General features: G+C 46.3%; 1 protein-coding gene across 2 annotated transcripts in view; it reads left to right on the top strand.

Annotated features, from left to right (window-relative positions):
• HEATR5A (HEAT repeat containing 5A) overlaps positions 1–21,270 on the top strand; it is a 76,823-nt gene that overhangs the window by 36,854 nt on the left and 18,699 nt on the right. Inside the window, exons 20-25 of one of the 2 annotated variants that reach the window (XM_056546025.1) lie at positions 711–880; positions 5,461–5,487; positions 12,782–12,920; positions 14,176–14,355; positions 14,903–15,142; positions 17,130–17,311. In XM_056546025.1, coding sequence (XP_056402000.1) covers positions 711–880; positions 5,461–5,487; positions 12,782–12,920; positions 14,176–14,355; positions 14,903–15,142; positions 17,130–17,311 — 938 coding nt within the window. The remainder of the gene's footprint in view (positions 1–710; positions 881–5,460; positions 5,488–12,781; positions 12,921–14,175; positions 14,356–14,902; positions 15,143–17,129; positions 17,312–21,270) is intronic. The other variant, XM_056546026.1, reaches the window with a different exon arrangement.

Genomic DNA, 21,270 nt, shown 5'->3' with positions numbered 1-21,270 from the left:
ATCATATGTTGATGCTGCCTTCAACATGCGATGGCCCCTGAGAGGCCATTGTTTGTTGAAATTATTGTAGGTCGGGGGGGTCACTGTATATTGTGCTCACCTTGCAATGTTGCGCTCTAATCACAATACCAGAATGCACTTTCTAAGTAGATAACCAGGAGCTGCCTGCATCCAACCATGGTTCAGGTGCTGGAACGGTGAAACCTCAGAAGAACGTGGTGGAGATTACAGGTATAATGGAGAAGGAGTAAGTATTCTTTCTCCGGTATATCTGGATCTCCATGATATCATCACAATAAAGTGACTTGTTGTCGGACAGCTCGGGAAACATTTGAGTAACGTAGCTAACGTGGCCGAATGGAGCACAATAAAAAGCAGTAAGATGATAGACAAGTAGATAAGTAAGTAATAGCTAAGCATTACCCAATGTTGTGAATCCGTACAGCTCTTGTGGAAAAAACACTAAAAATGTCAGCTGACCAAAATCGCAAAGTTTTGCCGCTGTTAGGAATGGGGACACTCCTAAATCCATGAGGAAAATGTCATATGAAGTCCAGGGTTTTGGGTATAAAGATTGCCAAACTGCAGCGATTTTATAATTTTATGTTTTTTTGGAGTTTGCATATTATTTATTACTAATGTGTGTTCTTCTGCATTTTTTTTTTCTTGTTTGTGACCCTAAGTAAAGTAAAACCTTTTGCATTTTATAGGCGGCGGAGAATTGGTGGCATCACAAAGGAACTACTGCTTGCTGGCTTGCTCTGTGATGCAGGAGAATCCAGACTGCTTGGTCCAGGCCCAGGGCATCTCCTGTTTACAGCAGCTTCACATGTTTGCCCCTAAACACGTCAACTTATCCAGTTTGGTTCCTACCCTGTGTGTAAGTATGACCATAAAGATGTCTTCCCTAGTCATTTTGCGTGTCTGCATTTCAGCAGTGTCATTTGTTCTTTTTACTTGTATAATGCACAAATGACGGTCTGTAATCGGACATTAAAGGGGTATTCCGGCTTTATGCATCTTATCCCCTATCCAAAGGCCGCCGAGCGCTGCCTCCAAGACGGGGACCTGACGTCACGGCCACACACCCTAGAGACGTCACGCCACGCCCCCTCCATTGATGTCCATGGGAGGGGGCGTGACGGTCTGTAATCGGACATTAAAGGGGTATTCCGGCTTTATGCATCTTATCCCCTATCCAAAGGCCGCCGAGCGCTGCCTCCAAGACGGGGACCTGACGTCACGGCCACACACCCTAGAGACGTCACGCCACGCCCCCTCCATTGATGTCCATGGGAGGGGGCGTGACGGTCTGTAATCGGACATTAAAGGGGTATTCCGGCTTTATGCATCTTATCCCCTATCCAAAGGCCGCCAAGCGCTGCCTCCAAGACGGGGACCTGACGTCACGGCCACACACCCTAGAGACATCACGCCACGCCCCCTCCATTGATGTCCATGGGAGGGGGCGTGACGGTCTGTAATCAGACATTAAAGGGGTATTCCGGCTTTATGCATCTTATCCCCTATCCAAAGGCCGCCGAGCGCTGCCTCCAAGACGGGGACCTGATGTCACGGCCACACACCCTAGAGACGTCACGCCACGCCCCCTCCATTGATGTCCATGGGAGGGGGCGTGACGGTCTGTAATCGGACATTAAAAGGGGTATTCCGGCTTTATGCATCTTATCCCCTATCCAAAGGCCGCCGAGCGCTGCCTCCAAGACGGGGACCGGACGTCACGGCCACACACCCTAGAGACGTCACGCCACGCCCCCCCCCCATTGATGTCCATGGGAGGGGGCGTGACAGCCATCACGCCCCCTCCTATAGACATGAATGGAGGGGGTGTGGCGTGACGTCACTAGGGGGCGTGGCTGTGATGGCACTAGGGGCGTGCCAGTGACATCACGCCCCGTCTCAGAGGCAGTGCCTGGCACAAAATGCCAGGGGCTGTACCGCGATCGTGGGGGTCCCCAGCGGCGGGACCTCTACAATCATACATCTTATCCCCTATCCTTTGTATAGGGGATAAGATGTATAAAGCCGGAATTCCCCTTTATTTTTTTAACACACCCTAACCCCAAGGATTAGCATACTCAAATGGGTTAGTAGATGTTTTAATATACTAAAATAAAAAATAAAAAAAAATAGAAATAATCTGAGTGTTTTACTATGTTATACAAATACGACATTATGGAGCTAACATAAAAAATGTTTTAAACTATTTTTGAAAAAAAAAAAACCTCCTGGTGGCAAGAGCATATACCCAGCAGTTAGGTGTCCCCCAATGAAGAGCGAACGAGAAAATACAATTTTACTTTTTATGACATGATCCATAGTAATAATATGTGGTAAAACAGGTAAATATGAATTCCAACCAACATCTGATGAAGGTCCTGACTACACACACGTTTAACCAATATGCTGCATTGAGCTCTGTTCCTTTTTATTAATCATTGAATGCCATTGTCAGTGTTTTTTAACCAGGGTGCCTCCAGCTGTTGCAAAACTACAACTCCCAGCATGCCCGGACAGCCAAAGGCTGTCCGGGCATGCTGGGAATTGTAGATTTGCAACAGCTGGAGCCACCCTGGTTGGCAAAAAAACTACTCTAGAACAAGGCCCCCAGCTCTGTCCGGCCTGGTCATAGTTTTGCAACAGCTGGAGGCACCCTGGTTGGGAAACACTGGCCATTGTTTTTGCCTCGGATGAAAACCAGTATGTTAACTTCTGCTGACTGTAGCATTATGGCTTCTGTTCTTAAAGGAGCCATACCCTGTATGATGGTCAACTATCAAGCAGATCTTAAAGGAAAACTGACAGATGGATAAATCCCACTAACCTAAATACAGGTGGTTAATATGGGTAATGCTGAATAAAACTATGTATTCTTACTCCAATTCGTTCATCTTATGATATGCAAATAAACTCTTAAAGGGGTATTCCAGGAAAAAAAACTCTTTTTTATATATCAACTGGCTCCAGAAAGTTAAACAGATTTGTAAATTACTTCTATTAAAAAATCTTAATCCTTTCAGTACTTATGAGCTGCTGAAGTTGAGTTGTTCTTTTCGGTCTAAGTGCTCTCTGATGACACCTGTCTCGGGAACTGTCCAGAGTAGAAGCAAATCCCCATAGCAAATCTCTTCTACTCTGTGCAGTTCCCGAGACAAGCAGAGATGTCAGCAGAGAGCACTGTTGCCAGACAGAAAATAGCAACTCAACTTCAGCAGCTGATAATTATTGGAAGGATTAAGATTTTTTAAATAGAAGTAATTTACAAATCTGTTTAACTTTCTGGAGCCAGTTGATATAAAAAAAAAAAGTTTTTCCCTGGATAACCCATTTAATTGTACTAGAGGCAGGTTTGAAGATTATCTGCTCCTCTGACGCCGTCCCCTGGGTCCTATTCTGTTTGCACCACTCATCAATATTCAATATTTTCCTTTATTTGTGGGGCCATGTGAACAGGACCCAAAGGATGGCATCAGAGGAGCAGATCATTTCCCATCCTGCCCCTGGTGCATTTAAGAATTAATTTGCATATTTCAAGATTGTTGTCACGATTCGGCTTGCTGGATGTGGATCCGCTGTGTCAGCGAGGGATTGGCGTGGACCGTGTCGGTGGACCGGTTCTAAGATGCTGCCGGTATTCACCAGAGCCCGCCGCAAAGCGGGATGGTCTTGCTGCGGCGGTAGCAACCAGGTCGTATCCACTGGCAACGGCTCAACCTCGCTGACTGCTGAGAAGGCGTGGGACAGAAGGACTAGGCAGAGGCAAGGTCAGACGTAGCAGAAGGTCGGGGCAGGCGGCAAGGTTCGTAGTCAATATGGATAGCAGAAGATCTGGAAACACAGGCTTTGGACAACACTGAACGCTTTCACTGGCACAAGGCAACAAGATCCGGCCAGGGAGTGCAGGGGAAGTGAGGTATTATAGCCAGGGAGCAGGTGGAAGCTAATTAGGCTAATTGGGCCAGGCACCAATCATTGGTGCACTGGCCCTTTAAATCTTAGAGAGCTGGCGCGCGCGCACCCTAAGGAGCGGAGCCGCGCGCGCTAGGACATGACAGCCGGGGGCCGGGACAGGTAAGTGACTTGGGATGCGATTCGCGAGCGGGCACGTCCCGCTATGCGAATCGCATCCCCGCCGGCAATGTCAGTGCAGCACTCCCGGTCAGCGGGTCTGACCGGGGCGCTGCAGAGAGAGGAACGCCGCGAGCGCTCCGGGGAGGAGCAGGGACCCGGAGCGCTCGGCGTAACAATTGTGCTATATCTCAGAAATACCTGATCGGATTGTGGAAAGTAAAACATTGTTTTACTCAGGATCACCCACTTTAACCACCTGTATATTCAGGGAAGTGGGGTTGATCCATCGGTCATTTTCCCTTTAACAATCCAGATGGTTGTCTGTCTGGTTTCCAGTAAGTATGAATAGTGATCCCAGACTACAGTATTGCTTCCGGTCAGTGGAACCCCAGCCAAACCCAGCACTTTAAGTGAGAACTTTAGCTTAGAAAATCTTTTGATATGTTACAGGGACAAAATGTCAAAAGTTTTAATCAGTCAGGTCACAGTGCTGACATACAATCCTACGGACAGTCCAGATCTGTGAAACGTGTCAATGACTGGAAGATCTGACCAATCAGATGGGGCATTCACTGGTAAAACACCTGTATTACTGAAGTGCATGCACTGACTGGTGTCTGGTAGCGCCCCCTACAGTACAGGGAGGTATTACATGTTCTGTACACTTTACCTGTGTCAGGATTAGCTGCTCCTTTGCACACCAGGTAAGGGCAGCTTGTGGCTTGTGTTACTTTTTTGGGACACTGGGGGAGATTGATCAAAAACTGTGCAGAGGAAAAGTTGTGCAGTTGCCAATAGCAACCAATCAGATCGTCTCTTTCATTTTTAACAGGGACTGTGCAAAATTAAAGAAGCGATCTGATTGGTGGCTATGGGCAACTTTTCCTCTGCACAGTTTTTGATCAATCTCCCCCACTGTGTGTCCTGTACAGGACCCTGAAGAAGCTCCTGTCCTCTACATAGACAGTGATTATAGGTCCCAGCAGATCTTTCTTACTTTTATATGTAAGGATTTGCTTTTTCTATATTTATCTACTTATTTTGCTTTAACCCTCACTTTTTTCCTATTTTTGGATGATATTTTGGGGCTTCAGAACCAATTACCAGGTTTCCATAGAGTTATGGTTTCGACATACAATGGTTTCAACATACAATGGTCGTCCTGGAACCAATTAATATTGTATCTTGACGGACCACTGTACAGACCCAAGTGCCACCCCCGATTAACTTCATGGCAGGGGTATTTCCTAATGCCAAGATCATGTTTGCAAGTTATATAGTGTACAAAGTTTGCATAGTATCTGAAGAAGAAACAGCAAGAGACCTAGACTCCAGTCTTCAATCGTCTGTCACTTTTTATCTCCTCAGGAAGTCTTGCTGGATAATTCTTTGTTGGTATGTCACCTCTTCCCCCAATCTTTGTGCTGTGCCTTCTTGCATTTTTACTTTTTTTTCTTTCTCCAAATACATGTATATTTTCAGCCTCAAAACATTTTCTGCCCATTTTTATTATTAAGTGTAGGGTCACACTGAGCGCATCCACAGCGTATTAAATGCTGCGGATGCATCAATGGCAGTCACAAAAGGGAGCACCCTGCTGCAGTTGCTGCTGATTTTCCTGCCGGCAGTCACGAGCGGACACCTCACAGAGCTACCCAGCTGCAGCATGGAGCTCGCTCTTGTAACTACCATCAGCGCATTCGCATCATGAAATACTACGCTTCGTCTGACCCTACCTTAAAAATGCCCCAGTAGAATCCAAAGGTTGATATTTTATTATGACAGCAGAGACCAAACAACAGTCCAAGAAACAGAGTTCTGTAATCAATGCGGCCTTATACAACTTATCCCCTATCCGCAGGCCCCCCCCCCCCTGTTGGGGCCGCGTCCGACACACCCCTTCTTTGTATCTCTATGGGAGAGGTGGAGATGCTGCGTTCATGCATCCCTGCCTCTCCCATAGAGCTGAATGTAGGGGGCGTGACCTCTTAGTGAGGTCAACAACACAATCGTGAGCCGCTGCAGTTCAGGGTCCCCGTATTGGAGATTGTGGGGGGTTCTGCCGATAGGGGACAAGTGGTCTATTGCTGCAGTACTCCTTTAAATGGGTACTCCACTGGGAAAAAAAAAATGTAAATCAACTGGAGCCAAAAAAGTTAAACAGATTTGTAAATGACTTCTATTAAAAAAAAATCTTAATCCTTCCAGTACTTATCAGCTGCTATATGCTCCACAGGAAGTTTATTTATTTTTGAATTTCCTTTCTGTCTGACCACAGTGCTCTCTGCTGACACCTCTGTCCATTTTAGGAACTGTCCAGAGCCGGATAGGTTTTCTATGAGGATTTGCTCCTGCTCTGGACTGTTCCTAAAATGGACAGAGGTGTCAGCAGAGAGCACTGTGGTCAGACTGAAAGGAAATTAAAAAAGGAAAAGAACTTCCTGTGGAGCATACAGCAGCTGATAGGTACTGGAAGGATTAAGATTTTTTTTTTTCATAGAAGTAATTTACAAATCTGTTTAACTTTCTGGCACCAGTTGATTTAAAAATAAATACATTTTCTCAGTGGAGTAGCCCTTTAAAGCAGATCTCTACCTTATTTATTACTTGTCAAGATGCAAGAATTGTGCCAAAAAAGTCTAGTATGTTTTATAGAGATTTGAGAAATTTAGCATGCACCATGGCCTCCTATGATGGACCCTCAATAGTCATGGGCGCTCAAAAAGGGCGTCTTAGACGCTTCTCCATCTTTAATGCAGATTTTCTCATTTTAGGTAGAATAAAGCTGTTAAAAGCAGAGGTGACTAATGCCTTTATCAGTGTATCTCAACCAGTGTGCCTCCAGCTGTTGCAAAACTACAACTCCCAGCATGCCCGGACAGCCTTTGGCTGTCCGGGCATGCTGGGAGTTGTAGTTTTGCAACAGCTGGAGGCACACTGGTTGGAAAAAAACTGGTCTAAGTAGTATCATTTTTTTTTAAACGTTGTTTCATGGACTGTGTATTGTCGGGAACTGGTGTTTTAATACTGGGTTTTACATATCCTTGGCTTATGCAGTCCACATGCAGTTGAGCAGATTCTTTGCCACAAATAACCTGTATTATGCCCACCCTGCCAGCGTTGTTATCATGCTTCATTTCACCAAGAACTGGACCATCTTGGTGGTTCTGAAAGCTTCTCTTTTCTCTTGCATTTGTGCATGCAATGTAACATTTCTGGTTTGCTCATACTGCCTGTTGCTTGACTTTTGTTGTTGATGTATCTTCGCATATTTTTGTGTTTTTGTTTAAATTGTTGTATATTGTACTGTAAATTTTGTATTTTTAAAGGGGTATTCCAGGCAAAACATATATATATATATATATATATATATATATATATATATATATATATTACCGTATATACTCGAGTATAAGCCGAGTTTTTCAGCACGATTTTTCGTGCTGAAAACACCCCCCTCGGCTTATACTCGAGTGAACTCCCCCACCCGCAGTGGTCTTCAACCTGCGGACCTCCAGAGGTTTCAAAACTACAACTCCCAGCAAGCCCGGGCAGCCATCGGCTGTCCGGGCTTGCTGGGAGTTGTAGTTTTGAAACCTCCGGAGGTCCGCAGGTTGAAGACCACTGCGGCCTTCAACATCATCCAGCCCCCTCTCACCCCCTTTAGTTCTGAGTACTCACCTCCGCTCGGCGCTGGTCCGGTCCTGCAGGGCTGTCCGGTGAGGAGGTGGTCCGGTGAGGAGGTGGTCCGGGCTGCTATCTTCACCGGGGAGGCCTCTTCTAAGCGCTTCGGGCCCGGCCTCAGAATAGTCACGTTGCCTTGACAACGACGCAGATACGTCGTTGTCTAGGCAACGGCTCTATTCCGGGCCGGAAGCGCGGAGAAGAGGCGCCCCCGGTGAAGATAGCAGCCCGGACCACCTCCTCACCGGACAGCCCTGCAGGACCGGACCAGCGCCGAGCGGAGGTGAGTACTCAGAACTAAAGGGGGTGAGAGGGGGCTGGATGATGTTGAAGGCCGCAGTGGTCTTCAACCTGCGGACCTCCGGAGGTTTCAAAACTACAACTCCCAGCAAGCCCGGACAGCCGATGGCTGCCCGGGCTTGCTGGGAGTTGTAGTTTTGAAACCTCTGGAGGTCCGCATGTTGAAGGCCGCAGTGGTCTTCAACCTGCGGACCTCCGGAGGTTTCAAAACTACAACTCCCAGCAAGCCCGGACAGCCGATGGCTGCCCGGGCTTGCTGGGAGTTGTAGTTTTGAAACCTCTGGAGGTCCGCATGTTGAAGGCCGGAAAGTTAAACAGATTTATAAATTACTTCTATTAAAAAATCTTAATCCTTCCAATAGTTATTAGCTTCTGAAGTTTTCTGTCTAACTGCTCAATGATGATGTCACGTCCCGGGAGCTGTGCATGATGGGAGAATATCCCCATAGGAACTGCACAGCTCCGGGGACGTGAGTCATCAGAGAGCAGTTAGACAGAAAACAACAACTCAACTTCAGAAGCTAATAACTATTGGAAGGATTAAGATTTTTTAAATAGAAGTAATTTACAAATCTGTTTAACTTTCTGGAGCCAGTAGATATATATAAAAAAAAGTTTTGGCCTGGAATACCCCTTTTACGTCCTAAATGGATCTCTTGATAGACATGTTTACAGAAAGTTAAAGGGGTACTCCCGTGGAAAATGTTTTTTTTTTTTTTTTTAAATCAACTGGTGCCAGAAAGTTAGACCGATTTGTAAATGACTTCTATTAAAAAATCTTAATTCTTCCAGTACTTTTTAGGGGCTGTATACTACAGAGGAAATGCTTATCTTTTTAGATTTCTCTGATGTCACGACGACAATGCTCTCTGCTGACATCTACTGTCCATTTTTGGAACTGTCCAGAGTAGGAGAAAATCCCCATAGCAAACATATGCTGCTCTGGACAGTTCCTAAAATGGACAGAGATGTCAGCAGAGAGCACTGTGGTCATGACATCAGAGAAATCTAAAAAGATAAGCATTTCCTTTCTAGTAAATAGCCCCTAAAAAGTAGTGGAAGGATTAAGATTTTTTAATAGAAGTCATTTACAAATCTGTTTAACTTTCTTGCACCAGTTGATTTAAAAAAAAAAAGTTTTCCACGGGAGTACCCCTTTAATCCTTTAGTAAATGTCCACCTTTAGGGTCAATTCACACGCACAGTATTCTGCGCAGATTTGATGCACAGGATTTTCTGTTGCAGATTTCAATGGAAACTGAACACAGCTTGAAATCTTGCGCATCAAATCTGCGCAGAATACTGTACGTGTGAATAGACCCTTAAACACCATTTTGTTAAATTTTTTGGGTTAAAAATTCTGTGCAGCATTAATCACGTAATATATCTTTATAGTGTTTGGAGCCTTTTTTTTCCAAGACAGATCTCCACTTCCATGGTATAGACATAAAAATTAAAAGATACCGTGCTTCTTACCTGCACGTGAATATGTTAATATGTACATCAAAATCTTGCCGTTAAAAATACAAATCATCCAGGAAATAAACAAGTCATTATAGAATATGTCAATGGAAATTAAATTATTTTATGCTATTCAAATCTAGAGATAAAAAAAATATAAATAAAAATGAAAAAAATAAAATAAAATAAAGTTGTCCTTAAGGCCCAAGTGGGATTATGGGATTAAAGGGCTACTCCAGGCTTTTTTATTTGACTATGTTACAGGGGCTGTAAAGTTAGTGTGGTTCATAATATAGTGTCCGTACCGATGTTTCATGGTGGTCTCGCAATTCTTCTGTGATGTTTCTGAGACAACCCCCCCCCCCCCCATGTCAGCGATCGCCGCAAATCGCCGATCAATTCAGGATGGTTTGTGATTCCGGTTCAATCGAGCCACCAGTGACCCATAAAAAAAAGGGTGATTGGTGCAGTCCGAGTCGGCACAAATTACCCTTGCCTGTGAGGTGGCGACACCAGCGGGTTATTGGCGGCGGAGGGGGTGATCGGCAGTGGGAGTTGTGGGGAGGCTCACCTGGGGTCCAGTGTGACATCGGTCCCGAGCGGCGGCGGTGGTCTCCTGAGGTGGCGGTCCCGGCGGTCTGTGGCGGAGGGATCCAACAGCAGGAGGTTTGCGCTGTTTGCCTCCTGCTGTTGCTTAGCAACAACGCTTAGCATGAACAGCTAAAGGACATGCTGGGAGTTGTAGTTTTGCAACAGTTGGAGGAACAACTGCAACTCACAGCATCCCTTTTGGCTGTCTAAGCATGCTGGGAGTTGTAGTTATGAAAAAGTGTGCCTCCAGCTGGTGCATAACTACAACTCCCACCATGCACGGACAGCCAAAGGGCATGCTGGAAGTTGTAGTAGTATGCCTTCAGCTCATGCATAACTACAAGTCCCAGCATGTCCTTCGGCTGTCACTGCATGCTGAGAGTTGTCGTTTTTGCAACAGCTGAAGGCACACTGGTTACGAAACGCTGAGAGTTTGTTTCCTAACTCAGTGTTTCGCAACCAGTGTGCCTCCAGCTGTTGCAAACTACAACTCCCAGCATGCACTGATAGACTGTACATGCTGGGAGTTGTAGTTTGGCAACAGCTGGAGGCACACTGGTTGCGAAACACTGATTTAAGTAACAAACTCTGTGTTTTGCAACCAGTGTGCCTCCAGCTGTTGCATAACTACAACCCCCAGCATGCACGGACAGCCAAAGGGCATGCTGGGAGTTGTAGTTTTGCAACAGCTGGAGGTTCACCCCCCCCCCCCCCCTCCCCTAGTGAAGGTACAGGGTACATTCACACGGGCAGGGGTTTACAGTGAGTTTCTCGCTGCAAGTTTGAGATGCAGCAAATTAAAAAGCTACAAAATAAAAAGTAAAACACTACCTATTCATATACCCCTAAACAGTTAACTAATGTAATAAGGGGTGCGAATCAATATATGTGAATCAATATATAATTTATTTGGTATGTCTATTTTACTTACAAGCAGAGAGCTTCAAAGTTAGAAAAATGCTAAATTTTCTAATTCCTCATGAAATTTTGGAATTTTTCACTAAGAAATTGTGTAAGTATGGATGAACATTTACCACTATGTTAAGGTAGAATATGTCACGAAAAAACATTCTCAGACTCAAATTCATAAGTAAAAGCATCCCAGAGTTATTAATGCTTAAAGTGGTCAGATGTGCAAAAAATGCTCTGGTCCTTAAGGTCATAATGGGCTTGGTCCTTACGGGGTTAATAAATTAGTCAACACAGAATTTTGGGCTTAAGTATGTTATGATGGTAAAGGCCGGTCATTCACTTGACTCAGTATCCATGATGGTCATTCAGAAGTCGCAGGACCTGTTTACAATAGCTCCACAGCTTCTGTCGCTTATGGACCCATGACTACTATGACGCATCTAAGAGGAGTAATTCACTTTATGTTGTGTTCGCTCGTTCAGGCTTTTAGATGCAGCCTTTGAATCCAAAACCAAGACTTGATTTAAGGGGGTACTCCCGTGGAAAACTTTTTTTTTTTTTTTTAAATCAACTGGTAACCAGAAAGTTAACCAGATTTGTAAATTACTTCTATTAGAGGCTGTATACTACAGAGGAAATGCTTTTCTTTTTGGATTTCTCTTCTGTCACGACCACAGTGCTCTCTGCTGACCTCTGCTGTCCATTATAGGAACTGTCCAGTGCAGCATTTGTTTGCTATGGGGATTTTCTCCTGCTCTGGACAGTTCCTAAAATGGACAGCAGATGTCAGCAGAGAGCACTGTGGTCATGACAGAAGAGAAATCCAAAAAGAAAAGAATTTCCTCTGTAGTATACAGCCCCTAAGAAGTACTGGAAGGATTAAGATTTTTTAATATAAGTCATTTAAAGGGGTACTCCGGCTCTTAGACATCTTATCCCCTATCCAAAGGATAGGGGATGAGATGCCTGATCGCGGGGTCCTGCCGCTGGGGACCCCCATGATCTTGCACGCTGTTTATAATCAGTCCCCAGAGCGTGAGTCTGATTACTGTCGATCATGGGGCCGGAGCGTTGCGACGTCAAGGCTCCGCCCCGTGTGATGTCACACTCCGCCCCCTCAATGCAAGCCTATGGGAGGGGGTGTGACAGCTGTCATGCCCCCCTCCCATAGGCATGCATTGAGGGGAGGAGCATGACGTCACACGGGGGCGGAGGCATGACGTCACACGCCGCCGGTAATCAGACCTGGAGCGAACTCGTTCCGGGGACTGATTATAAACGGGGTTCGGCGTGCAAGATCATGGGGGTCCCCAGCGGTGGGACCCCTGCGATCAGGCATCTTATCCCCTATTCTTTGCATAGGGGATAAGATGTCTAAGCGCCGGAGTACCCCTTTAATTACATATTAGATTAGATTTTAGGCCAGGTTTCCACTATGTAAAATTTGGTTGTGTCATTTATTTTATGCACCGATTTTTGCAGAAAAATGCATTGATTGTCTGTAGTCACATTTTTGCCAGTATTTGCAGTGTAAAATAAATGATGTGGCCCAATTTTACATAGTGTGAACCCGGCCTTAGTCTTTCCTTTGCACTTGTTCTCATTTTATGATCCATTCCTGGCTCTGGCTGTTTAGAAGCAGTGTTTGCCTTCTAATACACTTCTGATGGTTGCTGTTGAGTTATTACTTTTAGTCCCTTCTATGTTGTGGTGCTTTTACTTTTTCATGTATTATGTATAGGTTCACTTGTGTAGTTCTCATCTGATCTTACGCCGGGCAGTGTTAGCGTGTCTGAGGCAGCTCGCTCAACGAGAGGCAGCGGAGGTGTCTGAACATGCCATGACTATGGCCAAAGATGGGCAAGAGGATTTGAAAATGGGTGAGTGACGCTTCTTTATGACACATCACAACCTGCTGCTTACTTATTAAAAAAAAAAATTGAATTATTGATAAGGATTTGTGACTACAGCACTCTGCTTATCAAAGATCATTTTCAAAGTATAGGGGATAAGATGTCTGATTGCGGTGTTCCCGCCGCTGGGGACCCCCGCCGTTTCCCTGCTGCACCTGGCATTCGTTTAGAGCGACGGGTGCAGCACCGGAGGCTCGTGACCTCATGACCATGCCCGCACATGACGTCATGACCACGTCCCCTCAATGCAAGTCTATGGGAGGGGGCGTGACGCCCCTCCCATAGACTTGCATTGAGGGGCGTGGCTGTGACATCACTAGCCCCGGCCCTGCATCGCCAGTCATGCGACACAGAGCGAAGTTTGCTCCGTGCACTGGATATCTGGGGTGCCGCAGTCTAGATCGCGGGGGTCCCCTGCGGTGATGAGACCCCCACATCAGACCTCTTATCCCCTATGGTTATAAGATGTCTAGGGGCGGAGAACCCCCTTTAAAACCATGTGTAAATTACTTTTTTAAAAGGGGAAAAAAAAAATAAAATAAAGCTCTCCGGTACTTATCAGCTGCTGTATGCCCTGGAGGATGTTGTGTAGTTATCTCAATCCGACATGGTGCTCCCTACTGCCACCTCTGCCGATGTCAGGAACTGTTCAGTGCAGCTCCTATTCTGGACAGTTCCACATAGACGGAAGTGGCAGCTGAGAGCGCTGTGTCAGATCAGTACGAACTATACTGGGCTTACTCCAGGACAAACAGCAGCTGATAGGTACTGGAAGGATTGACATTTTTAAATACAGATAATTTACCGATAAATCTGTACAACTTTCTCGCACCAGTTCAACATATGTTATACCCAAAATCTTGATCTGGCAAATAAGCAGACCTGTAAGGCGTACCCCTTTATAAGCACACGTGGACTACATTGCTTCCCCCATAGACCAGTGTTTGCCAATCAGTGTGCCTCCAGCTGTTGCAAAACTACAACTCCCAGCATGCCCGGACAGCCGTTGGCTGTCCGGGCATGCTGGGAGTTGTATTTTTGCAACAGCTGGAGGCACCCTGGTTTGGAAACACTGCCATAGACGGAAGTGTCATTTTGATCAGATGACCACCATTTATATGGAACCCCAATATAAGGGTCTATGTGTTTTTCCAAAATAGTTAAAGAGCCGAGTATAGTCAACTAACTAAGTGCATCCTTATGTCCTGTACTGTTGTCACAGATGTGAATATGAGAGAACTTGGCTTAGAAGGAGTTTTGCTGAGCCTTTTGGACAGAGAAAACGACCCGCAACTGCGTCAAGATGTGAAAGAAACCCTCCTTCATATGCAGAGCTGTACAGGACTCGCGCGTCTTTCTTTCTGGCTGCGACTGCACAAAGATATTCTCTCCGCTTCCGCTGGTAAAATAAATTGAATGGGAATTAGGGATTGTCTTCTGTTAGGTGTAACAATAAAGGGGCGATGGAAAATATAATTTTTTTAAATCAACTGGTGCCAGAAAGTTAAATAGACATGTAAATTACTTCTATTTAAAAATCTTTATCCTTCCAGTACTTATTAGCTGCTTTCTACTGCAGAGAAAGTTCTTTTCTTTTCAGATTTCTTTTTTTTATTATTATGTCCACAGTGCTCTCTGTCCGTATCAGGAACTGTCCAGAGTAGGATAGGTTTGCTATGGGGATTTGCTCCTGCTCGGGACAGTTCCTGACATGGACAGAGGTTTCAGCAGAGAGCACCGTGGACTGGAAAAAAAAAAAAGAAATCCAAAAAGAAAAGATCTTTCTCTGTAGTATATAGCAGCTAATAAGTACTGGAAGGATAAAGATTTTTTAATAGAAGTAATTTACTAATCTGTTTAACTTTCTGGCACCAGTTGATTTAAAAAATATATTATTTTTTTTTCCCACCGTAGTGCCCCTTTAATACAAGGTCTTTTTGTTCGTGCAGATTTTGCAGCTGTGGCCTCAGTGGATACTACTCAAGAAGAAGACTGCGAGCAAGCCTGCTCTGACTCTGTGCTAACCTCGAGAAAAGAGGAGTCCTCCACCCTGTCTGTTAGTCCACGCTGGCATACCAGAGTGTTTTCTATGGAATGTGTTAGTATGCTAGTGTCACAGTGCGTTGGGGAAGGAGGTGCCCACTTCGACATGGCTGAGGCCCAGGAGATGAAGCACAAAGAACCACATAGTAAGTGGCACAAATAGGTTTGTTTGTTTTCTGCACCTTGCACAACTCCTATTGGCTTTAATGGGGTACTCCACCTCTAGACATCTTATAAGATGTCTGATCGCGGGGGTCCCGCCGCTGGGGACTCCCGCAATATAGCATGCAGCACCCACCTGTATCTGCTTCCGGCAGCGCTGGAGGTTCTGGCTCCCGACCACGGGAACGGAAGATCGTGACGTTACGACTCCGCCCCTGTGTGACGTCACTCCCCGCCCCCTCAATGCAAGTCTACGGGAGGGGGCGTGACAGTTGCGCAATGACTTCACTCGATCGTGACGTCACGGTCATACGCCCTCAATGCGTCACACCCCCTCCCATAGACTTGCATTTATGGGTTGTGACCGTGACTTCATGAGCCTCCGCCCCACATCGCCAGTCATCCGGCACGGAGTTCGCTCCATTAACCGGATGTCTTGAGTGCCGCAGGAGAGATCGTGGGGGTCCCCAGCAGCGGGACCCCGTGATCAGACATCTTATCCCCTATGCTTTGGATAGGTGATAAGATGTCTAGAGGCGGAGTACCCCTTTAAAGGGATACTCCTGTGGAAAACTTTTTTTTTTAAATGAACTGGTGCGAGAAAGATAAACAGATTTGTAAATGACTTCTATTAAAAAATCTTAATCCTTTCAGTACTTTTTAGCAGCTGTATGCTACAGAGGAAAATCTTTATTTGTTTTATTTTTTTTTTGTCTTGTCCACAGTGCTCTCTGCTGACACCTGATGCTCATATCAGGAACTGTCCAGAGCAGGAGAAAATCCCCATAGCAAACATATGCTGCTCTGGACAGTTCCTGACATGGACAGAGGTGTCAGCAGAGAGCACTGTGGACAACACAAAAAAAGAAATTCAAAAACTAAAGAATTGCCTCTGTAGCATACAGCTGCTAAAAAGTACTGAAAGGATTAAGATTTTTTAATAGAAGTCATTTACAAATCTGTTTAACTTTCTGGCACCAGTTCATAAAAAAATAAAAGTTTTCCACCGGAGTACCCCTTTAAGTTGGGTGACGGTACTGGGAAGAGTGGTGCAAAATGTTCCTATAAATGCATTTTAAAATGAACCTCCACTGATTCTCTTCCCCTGTGTCTGACATTAGACATGGAGAGCCACTCCTGTACACAGGTACTTACAGCAGCCAAGGCACTCACCAAGAATTGTGTATGAGGCCTATTTGTTATAATAGCGTCTGTTCAGATACCTTGCCAGATGTTGTACAGTTGCTTTGGCTATGGTCCTGCACTAGAAGGATCAGCTCTCTATTCCTAATGTCAGATCAGATGGAGGGGATTCGGTGGAGGTCAATTTAAAGGGGTAGTCCAGTGGTGAAAAACTTATCCCCTATCCTAAGGATAGGGGATAAGTTTGAGATCGCGGGGGTCCGACCGCTGGGGCCCCCTGCGATCTCTCTGTACGGGGCCCCGGCTCTCCGCCGAGATAGCAAGTGTCGACCCCCGCACGAGGCGGCGGCCGACACGCCCCCTCAATACATCTCTATGGCGGAGCCGGAGATTGCCGAAGGCAGCGCTTCGGCTCTGCCATAGAGTTGTATTGAGGGGGCGTGTCGGCCGCCGCCTCGTGCGGAGGTCGACACGCCCCCTTCCAGCGGGCTGTCGGGGCTCCGTACAGGAGATCGCGGGGGGCCCCAGGGGTCGGACCCCCCGCGATCTGCAACTTATCCCCTATCCTTAGGATAGGGGATAAGTTGCTCACCACTGAATGACCACTGGACTACTCCTTTAAGTGCATGCAATACGTAATACTTGCATTAATTAATAATAAAAAATAAATAAAAAATATTAAGAAAAAATTATTTCTGGAGATATACCGCTCTATTCCATGAATTCGTTACAATTATAAAATCATTTATTGGGTATTTAGGTATAAAATTTGCTGAAGCATGAAAAGGAAGAATGTTCACTGACCAATACAAAACTTTTTTTTCTTAGGAGATTTCCTGGTTCTGCATCTGCAAGACTTGGTCCGCATGTCCTTCATGGCTGCCACAGATCATAGTGACCAACTCCGTCTGGTTGGGCTCCAAGCGCTACTACTGGTTATACAACGATTCTCCTCTGTGCCGGAACCTGAATTTCCTGGTCATGTTATCCTAGAGCAATACCAAGCCAATGTGAGTTCCCCTTTGACCTTTTAGATACAGTGGTCCCTCAACATACGATGGTAATCCGTTCCGAACGGACCATCGTTTGTTGAAACCATCGTATGTTGGGGGATCCTTGCAATGTAAAGTATAGGACAGTGGTCTACAACCTGCGGACCTCCAGATGTTGCAAAACTACAACTCCCAGCATGCCCGGACAGCCAACGGCTGTCCCGGCATGCTGGGAGTTGTAGTTTTGCAACATCTGGAGGTCCGCAGGTTGAAGACCACTGGTATTGGAGGTTATACTCACCTGTCCCCGCCGCTCCGGACCGTCACCGCTGCCCTGGATGTTGCCCTCCATCACTGTCGCCACGTCCCCGGGATGTCCCCGATGCTCCGGCAAGGCCTCTGCTTCCCCGGCATCCTCGCTCTCCGTCGCTGCCATCACGTCGCTACGCACGCCGCTCCTATTGGATGACTGGATGGCGTGCGTAGCGACGTGATAACGACGATGGAGAGCGCCGACGATGCAGGGGATCCCGAAGAGGACGCGCCGGAGCACCGAGGACAGGTAAGTGATCATCAGCGGACCACACGGGGCACCGTAAACGGCTATCCGGTGGCAGCTGAAGCAGTCTGCGCTGCCGGATAGCCGTTTATGCGATGGCCCCGACATACAAAAGCATCGTATGTTGATGCTGCCTTCAACATGCGATGGCCTCTGAGAGTCCATCATATGTTGAAATGATCGTATGTCGGGGGGGTCACTGCATATATATTGAATGTTTTTACTACTAAATAAATAAATATACCCTATATGGACAAAGGTAATGGGACACCTACAGGAGCTTTTCGAACATCTTATTCTAAATCCATATGCATTAATATGGAGTTGATACCCCTCCCCCTCCACTTTGCAGGTATAACAGGGTCCAGTCTTCTGTGAAAACTTTGTACAAGATTTTGGAGGGGTCTATGGGAATTTTTGCCCATTTATCCAGAATAGCATTTGTGGGGTCAGACTGTGATGTTGGCTAGGAGGGCTGGGCCTACAGTGATCATTCTGGTTCATCCCAAAGGTGTTCATTGGGGTGGGGTCAGGGCTCTGCGCAGTCAGTCCAGCAGCAGTTCTTCTACACCGGACTCCTTCCTTCATGTCTTTTGGGATCTTTCTTTGTGCACTGGGGCACAGTCGTGCTGGAATGTAAAAGAGCCAAACCCAAACTTTTCCAACAAAAGCTGGAAATGACAGCTGTCCAAAATGTGTTGGATTGCTGAAACATTAAGAATTTCCTTCCTTTGAACAAAGGGGCCTAGGTCAACCCCTGAAATGTAACCCCATAGCAGTATACAGGGCTGGTGCAAGGATTTTTGCCACCCTAGGCGAAAGCTAATTCTGCCACCCCCTGACCCCGTCAGCATATCGTTGGAGGCTTTTCTGCATTATGTTCCTCAGCTTTCGGCGACCCTGTTTTGTAACATGTGGTCTTCATTTTGTGGCTTTGGTTCCTAAATGCATCCACTTCCTAATAATACCGCTCACAGTCAGAGGCGTACCTAGTGTCCCTTGTGCCCCTGGCAAGGTGCTGTATCTGCGCCCCCCAAAATTTATATTAAAATAAATGAATACATATGGATTAAATATTCTGCTTCGATTGAAGTGGCTCTCCAGCTGTTGTAAAGCTACAACTAGCATCATGTCTGGAGCCACGGATTGGGGAACAGTTTCTCCAGTCATAACTGCAGAACATACAAGTGACTACAGCTGATGGGACGGTCAGGAGAATACACAATGATATCACTGACCTGGATGACGTCTTCTCTGTTGTCTTTCCTTTTCGTCTTCATCTGATCCAGGCACCAGGTCTTCTTCCAGCTACATCTTCTCTGCAGAGTCTGACGCCCGGACATCATTGGTTCCTTAATTTGTCAGCAGTTCCTCATCCTCTGCATGTAGACAATAATCATTATAATTCTGCCACACACTGTACCCACTAAATATAATTCTTCCACACACTGTACCCACTAAATATAATTCTGCCACACATTGTACCCACTAAATATAATACTGCCACACTGTTCCCCCTAAATATAATACTGTCATACACTGTCCCATCTAAATATAATAATGCCACATACTATCCCCTCTGAATATAATACTGACACACACTGTCCCCTCTGATTATAATACTGTCAAACACTGTACCCCCTAAATATAATACTGTCACACACCATGTCCTGAATATAACCCTGACACACACTGTACCATCTGAGTATAACCCTGCCATACACTGGTACTGTACCCTGTGAATATAACCTGCCACACACTGTGCCTATAATAATACTGACACACACTGTTTCTTCCCAGTTCAGCTGAATCCCACCCTTTAATGTCCTCCGCCTCCAGACTCCTCTGTCCTCCTCCAGACCCCCCTGTCCTCCTTCTCCAGACACCTCTGTCCTCCCCAGACCCCTAAGTCCTCTCCATTATCTTTTGCCCCCCTCCCCAGATCCCTAAGGCTATGTTCACATGGCAGATTATGTGCAGAATGTCCACCCGGAAAATGCTCGGAAATACACTGATGGCAATGCATTTCCGAGCAGAATCTGCAGTGCAGTAGAATCCCATTGAAATTAATGGAACTCTGCTGCAGTGGAATGTCCGTGCAGAATATTCCTGTGGACATTTCGCCGTTTGAACATACCCTAAGTCTTCTCCAGTACTCTTCTGCCCCCTTCCCCCAGACCACAAATGAGTGTGTATGTATGATAGATGTGTGTGTGTGTTTTTGTATGTATGTATGATATATTTGTTTGTGTGATAGATGTGTGTATGATAGATGGGTTTATGTATGTATGATAGATGTGTGATCTATTCTACATACACACATCTATCATTCATACATATTTAATACACATCATACATACACACATCTATCACAAATACATCTAAAATACACACATCATACATACGCACATCTATCATACATACGCACATTTATCATACATACATCTATCATACATAGGCACATCTATCACACATACGTCTATCATGCATACATCTATGACACCTATATCTATCATACATACATCAATCATACATACGCACATCAATCTTTCTTCACTGTCCCCCCTTTCCCCCCATCCTCAGACGCCTAACACGCCCCATTCTCTGTCTCCTCACATGCCCCCCCCTTTCATCCTTTGTCTCCTCATCCCCCCTCTTTCCCGTAATCCACGGTCTCTTCAACACCTGCCCATCCTGAGCCACCTCACATTTCCCCCCATGCTCAGCCACCTCACATGTCCCCCCTTCATCCTCAGTACCCTCACGTCTGTCCCATGCTCAGCCACCTCCCATGTCCACCCTCCATCCTCAGTCACCTCACATGTCCCCCCCCATCCTCAGCCACCTTACATGTCTGCCCAATCCTCAGCCACCTCACACTCCCCATCCTCTGTCCCCTCCCAACCCCTTCCTCACCCCAGTTCCATGTTTTTTTCACCTATCCACCTCTGGATCCACTGTCTCTTCAGCGACCTCTGGCCCTGATTCTTCTCATCAGATGCCCAGCTTCAGCGCCCCTCAGTCTCCGCAGCCAGTGCACTCACCTCTCCAGTGCCGCGGTGCTGGTTAACTGCCAGGCGGCGGAGGCTGCTCTCCTGTGTACTGCCGTGGATATCAAGGGCCTGGAGCAGATGTGCGTGCCTGCGCGGGGGGGGGGCCCATCTGGGTTCTCATCAGCTCCTGGCCTGTCCGGCCTTGCCCAGATTTTTAAAGGGCCCGCGCCAGGGATGAGGGTAAGGCCCTGCTGATGTAGCATAAAGTGTAGCGCACTCAGCGCTGCTCCCCCTGCGCTCCTTATAGGGATTGAGATAATTAACCCCATACCCGCTGCTCGCTGCCTTGACCCTGTCCATGAGCTGCCACTACAGGAGAAGCCATTCATTCATCTAGTAGTGGGGCAGCCTCACAGGTTTGTCGG

The sequence above is a fragment of the Hyla sarda genome, chromosome 11 (genome assembly GCF_029499605.1).
Source record: "Hyla sarda isolate aHylSar1 chromosome 11, aHylSar1.hap1, whole genome shotgun sequence".
Lineage (NCBI taxonomy): Eukaryota > Metazoa > Chordata > Amphibia > Anura > Hylidae > Hyla > Hyla sarda.
Note: the sequence above shows the minus strand (reverse complement) of the source record. Positions and strands in the feature narration are given on the sequence as shown.